Below are 6,252 nucleotides of genomic sequence, written 5' to 3' on the forward strand. Positions count from 1 at the left end.
GTCCTATTGGAGACATTTTTACAGTACAACCATATATTCATCATTTTAAGACAAATCGGGAAATATGTACTGCAACAATATACATTGTTAAAGCGCATTTATCAAAAAAGCATGTGCAGTACGGAAGGTGTTCGCGACAGTGATGAGCGCGTTTGAGGCAGCAATATGAAATCGCATGATGTGAGTTTCAATAACAATTAAATACACAAAACCGGGAGGGGAGACGAGATAGAGAACTGATACTACAAAAGGTAAAACAAATTTAAACTGACATTTTCTGTGCATGTTGGCTACGTCTGTGTGTCATTTTTGTGTCAAAATGATAACACCTGAGCTCTCAGTGTCAGCTGTTTAAACTGCATTAATTATGTGTCACGAGATTAATTTATGCATTATGCAGTTTTATTTATTATGATTTGTGTGGAACTACACTGTGTTGACTGTTGTCACTGGAACATAATCATCAGCATCTGGTAAATAGTATCACTGGGATTTTGCATTTGTTGTGTTAAAATATTTGCATGTAATTGCACATATATTATTAATTATTTGGCTTTCAGTCAAGGTATGCTCCTAAATGCAAAGGAAAAGAGAAACTACAACAAAATTAATTAGCATAAAAACAAATACTAACTTATTATTTTTGACTTCTAGGACAGAACTACTTCTTTGGGCCATTCACAGCTGATGCTACTATTATATCATCCTACAAGAGAGGAACAAACTCCAGGTGTAACAAGTGAAATATATGTACAATCATGTATACTGTGGTAAAGACAGAGTTTGTTGAAGAGGAGATTGAAGACATGAGGGATCCAGAACCATCCAGAATAAAACATGAAGATACTGAGGAACAAACAGGTTGGTGTCCATTCTTGATCGATTATTATTGCTGAGGAATATTAATAAAACAAATCTTCAGTTGAAATTTGGTGGCTGTGTTTAGAAAATCATATACATTATAAGAATGTTTTTCCGTTAAGTTATCAAAACAGTCAAAACCTCCCATATTTAAAGGGGTCATATGATGTTGCTAAAAAGAACATTATTTTGTGTATTTGGTGTAATGAAGTGTGTTTATGTGGTTTAAGGTTCAAAAAACACATTCTTTTCCACATACTGTACATTATTGTTTCTCCTCTATGCCCCGCCTTTCTGAAACGCGTCGATTTTTACAAAGCTCATCGTTGGCCAGCTATCCAGTGCGTTGTGATTGGCCGAAAGCCTCAAGCGTGTGACTGAAATGTTACGCCCCTCACCATACTGTGATGCCGTCTCCCAGCAGGACGAGACAAAACCAATAAAACCCATTACAAATGAGGCATTTGTTGCATCCAGTGGGGACATAATTACGGATTATAATGACTTATACTGTCTTTTTTACGCGTTGCGTTGCATATCGCGCCTCGTAAACATAAAACTCTGTCTGCATTTGTGATCGGAGAAATGACAAACTACAAGCCCTACTCTACACTGCTCAAAACTCACGTTTGAATCATCAGTGGCAAATTATTGAAATATAAAAACACTTACAGGCTGTGAGTCAGAAGCGCCAGACTGTCCTTGCAAAGTTGGAGCTGCCCCACTTTATAGAAACGGCCTTTGTGCCACAGAAGCATTGTAGGCTACTGGTTCAGGAAACAGTCCTCATCCTCCATAAAATGTGCTGCACACATCTGAATATTTGGGTTGAAGTGTTCTGGAACAGTGTTGTGAATACAACTTAACCACTGATTTCTAGTCGTGTCCTCTTTTGGAAGACCAAACAAAGTAGTTTCGCTTTCACAACGAAACACAGCTCTTCACGACATGGCGGCGGCGGCAACAACAATACTACAGCGAGAATTAAAGTTACACCTTCTTTCTTTGCGTGAACATTTGGGCGGCGTTATGCAAATCTTCCCACATAGTGATGTAGACATGTGGGGGCGTGTTAGAACGAGGCGTTTTAGGTAGGTGTGGTTGACTCTTAACTTTTATAAAGAATATCTCTTTGGATTTGGGACTTTAGTCTTTGCAACTTTACAGATCTTCTTTATGCACCAAGAGCTTGTAACACTCCAAAGAGAAAGAAAAAATTGAAATCGCATCATATGACCCCTTTCAAATGTTTTAAAAACGTTGTTTTATTTGTTATGTGAACATTCCATTTTAGAATTTTGGGAACGTTACTTTTGAATGTTCTCTGAATGTTCTGAAACTAGTAGTAAAATTTTCAAAAAAAAAAAAGTTAAATGAACGTCCAACTAAAACGTTTCATAAATAAAATGTTCCATGAATGATGTACAGTATAATAACAATTCTGTGCTAATGTTTTGAGAACCAAATAACTCCCTAACTGGCAAAAATATGTTCTAAGAATGTTTTGCAAGTTATTTCTGAATGTTCTCTGAATTTTTTAGAAATGTTTTAAAAGTGTTTTTTTTTCTTGGTTATACGAACGTGAAGGGAGCATGCAGACATTCAAAAACGTTAAATGAACATTTCACTTAAACTTTCCAAGAACAATGAATAAATAATCATTTTGTGGTAACATTTTGGGAACATCACGAACGAATATTCTATTAACCTTGCTGAAAGAATGTTCATAACTTTAAGAGAACCTTGCCGGAACGTTCTGAGAATGTTGCTTAATGTTGCATAAAATACATTTACATTATTTTACCCTTGTATAGTAATTGGATGGCATTGAATGAGCATGATAGAATTTAATTCTAGCATATCAAATATCATTTTGTTTATTTCATTGACTTTGTGTGTACGTCTGTGTGTGTTCTTTGCAGACTTGACATACGTGAAAGAAGAAAGTGAAGAACTGGATGAGGTGGAGGAGAAACATCAGAATCAGGATGCTTTCCTAACTGAAGAAACCTGTTCAGCGACTGAGAAGAAAACTCAAAGAACTGAAGCCAAAAACTCCTTCATGTGTCCTCAGTGCGAAAAGAGTTTCACGCGGAGAGACAGCCTTAAGGAACACTTACGAATTCACACGGGAGAGAAACCTTTCAGCTGCCATCACTGCGGGAAGAGTTTCACACGTAAAGAGAGCCTGAAGTATCACCTGCGGATTCACACCGGAGAGAAACCATACACCTGCCACCAGTGCGGAAAGAGCTTCACCTTCAAAAACAACCTCAAGGTTCACGTAAGAATCCACTCCAGGGAGAAGCTGTTCATCTGCCCTCAGTGCGGAAAGGGTTTAACGTGTAAAAAAGGCCTCAAGGATCACATAAGAGTTCACACCGGAGAGAAGCCTTTCAAATGCCATCACTGCGGAAAGGCCTTTAAATGGGCGCACAGTCTCAATAATCATCTGCACTCTCATTCTGGGGTGAAGCCTTTTAATTGCGTTCACTGCGGAGAAGGTTTTACGTCATCATCCATCCTGAAAAACCACCTGAAGGTTCACACGAATGAGAGGCCGTATGTGTGCTCTTTGTGCGGAAAGAGTTTTGTATGGCCGGGCAATTTTAAAGAGCACCAGAAAAGACACAGCGGTGAGAGAGATCACGTGTGCTTTGAGTGCGGCAAGACCTTCACCACAGCCAAACGACTGAAGGAGCACCAGAGGATTCACACCGGAGAAAAACCCTACAAGTGCTCGCACTGTGACAAGAGCTTCACTCAGTCTGGATCGCTGAAGGTTCACGAGCGAGTTCACACGGGAGAGAAGCCGTATCACTGCCCTTCATGCGGGAGGAGTTTCTCGCAGCTAACCAATCTCATTACTCATATTAAAAAACATTGTAAGAAATCGTCGCCGTGAGAACACTCTTAAAAATAAAGGTGCTTCACGATGCCGTAGAAGAGCCTTTTTGTCTAAATGGTTCCATAAAGAACCTTTAACCTTTCTGTTTCACAAAAAGGTTCTTTGTGGCGAAAGAAGGTTCTTCAGATTATAAAAAGGTATATTTTTATAAGAACCTTTGACTGAATGGTTCTTTGTGGAACCAAAAATGGTTCTTCTATGGCATCGCTGTGAAGTACCTTTTAAGACAGGTTGTTTTCATGTGCAACGGTCAAATGTTTCTTATGCTCACCATGACAAAAATACAGTAAAAATTGAGAAATTTTATTAGAATTCAAAAGAACTGTTTTCTGTGAATATAATGTAAAATGTAATTTATTTCTGTGATCAAACCTGAATTTTCAGCATCACTACTCCAGTCTTCAGTGTCACATGATCCTTCAGAAATGGTTCTAATACGCTGATTTTTTTGCATTTATTTTTGATCAAATCAATGCAGTCTTGGTGAGCAGAAGAGGCATCCTTCAAAAACATTTTGAACATTCCAAATTATTACAAATTTTTAACTGTTAGTGTATTTTTGGATGAACAAAATGATTTCCATCATGCCACGTTTTCTACTGTCATTGCACGCTTGAATAGGGTTCATTAATGTCATTAATTTATTTTGCTCTGTCTTTAGGAGCTTATGTCTTGTGTATAATGTGCTGACTGTACATGAGAAATAAAAAAGTAAAATTGTGCTTTATGAATTCATCAAAACATACAATAAATCAATATCATGATAATCTGAAGATTATGTATCTATTGGAAAAGATATCCCGTCAATTTGTTTGAAAGTGAAACTAATTTCAACAAGTGTCTTTGAACATGTGTGCATTATAGGCACCTATTTATCTGCAGACAGTGTTTGGCTGAAAATGATCTCATTATTATATAGAAAGATGAAGAAATAATGAAAATAAATGCAATGATATTTGAATGTAAAAAGAATAAACACGTACACCCAAAGAAAAATTATAACCAACAAACAGCTTGTTTTCAAATCCTTCTTGATTTATATAAAAGCAAAGCAAACTGACTTGTCAAACTAATTAAACACATTTATTTCAAGTATACAGATTTTAAACACTTGCAATGGGAAAAAAATGAAATAAGACAAAGTGGCTTTTCAGCAGCTCAGTTTAACATGATAACTGTTATTTCTGTCAGAATATTGCCAAGATTTACACAAGTCTTCCAGGATCATATGGAGAACACAAACAACTCTTATGAGTCGATTTCTTTTAGTGAATTAATAACATAAAGCACGAGCCGTGTAGCTCAGTTCATGACTCAAATGACTCAAAAGCTGATTTGTTCAATCAGATCCGTAAAGTTGAGAAGACTTCAAACTAATGTTGCACTTTATGGTTTATTTACTACAGTGCAAATATGAATCCTGCTGGTTATACTTTTATTAAAATTATTCTCTTTGCTCAATCAACAGGCTTTTTTATTTTGTCAGTCAAATAAGACAAAGTAGGCTATATAAATTAAGAATATATCCAATCAGATTACACAGTAACACTATTATAAACATTTTTTTAAATATGAATAACTTATTTCCATATATTTTCAAACACACTGACAGTTTTTTTTTATGCAAAACTTAACTAATATATATCACCATACTTCCCCTTATTATGCATTAAGTATTGCAAACATTTTTTGTATTACAAGTTTTCAAAAAATCTTATGTTTAAATATGCAAATGATCAGAGGCGGACAGTAGTGAAGTATTTTTACTGTACTCAAGTAAATTTAAAAAGTATCTGTAGTTTTTTCTTTTGGAAAACTTCAAAGCATAATGTCATACTTTTTACTGCACTGCATTTCATAAATAAAAGTTATTGTTTTACCTTTAATACTTAAGAACATTAAAAATGTAGTACTTTCTTGTACTCGTGTAAATCTTTGAATTACTTTTACTTGAGTAAAAGTAAGAAAGTAATAGATTTCTAATGTGATTAAGGATTAAATGATATTTAATATGAAACGTAGTGCAGTAAAAAGCACAATATTATGCTTTGGAATGTCGTGAAGTAAAGTTTTCTAAAGAATAACACTCTGATAAAGTACAGACACTTGAAAAGTACTTTTAAAGCAGTGTAAAAATACTTCACTACTGACCGCCTCTGCAAATGAGGCTTTATCTAATTAAATTTACACTCATTTGCAGACACTGGATAAAGCCAGGTTAAAAAGTCCTTTCATTTTGTTGACATATTAGAGGCTTTTTAGCTCTCCATAAATCAGAAAACAGTTGTCAAAATCTAGAAAATAATACAATACAATACAATACAATAGTACAATAAAATAAACACTTAAAAGTGTATTTTGGATATTTTCTGTCCACTCGTCTGAAACAACACATTTTGAAAACCCCAAATCTCAAAATTGCTTTCAAATAAAAGTAAAGTGCTTAGAAAAAAAAGGGCTTTATTCACTTTTATCAGATACAA

At 35.3% G+C, this 6,252-nt stretch overlaps 1 protein-coding gene across 1 annotated transcript; it reads left to right on the forward strand.

The window, feature by feature from the left end:
• Window positions 1-37: 37 nt before the first annotated feature.
• Window positions 38-3,766, forward strand: LOC107560835 (gastrula zinc finger protein XlCGF8.2DB). The gene is made up of 3 exons (XM_016245104.1): window positions 38-251; window positions 655-861; window positions 2,784-3,766. Exons 2-3 carry the CDS (start codon window positions 759-761, stop codon window positions 3,764-3,766), a joined length of 1,086 nt encoding a protein of 361 aa, XP_016100590.1. The 5' UTR covers window positions 38-251; window positions 655-758.
• Window positions 3,767-6,252: the final 2,486 nt, after the last annotated feature.

Source organism: Sinocyclocheilus grahami, unplaced genomic scaffold (genome assembly GCF_001515645.1).
Source record: "Sinocyclocheilus grahami isolate Dianchi unplaced genomic scaffold, SAMN03320097.WGS_v1.1 scaffold746.1, whole genome shotgun sequence".
In the NCBI taxonomy this organism is placed as follows: Eukaryota; Metazoa; Chordata; class Actinopteri; order Cypriniformes; family Cyprinidae; genus Sinocyclocheilus; species Sinocyclocheilus grahami.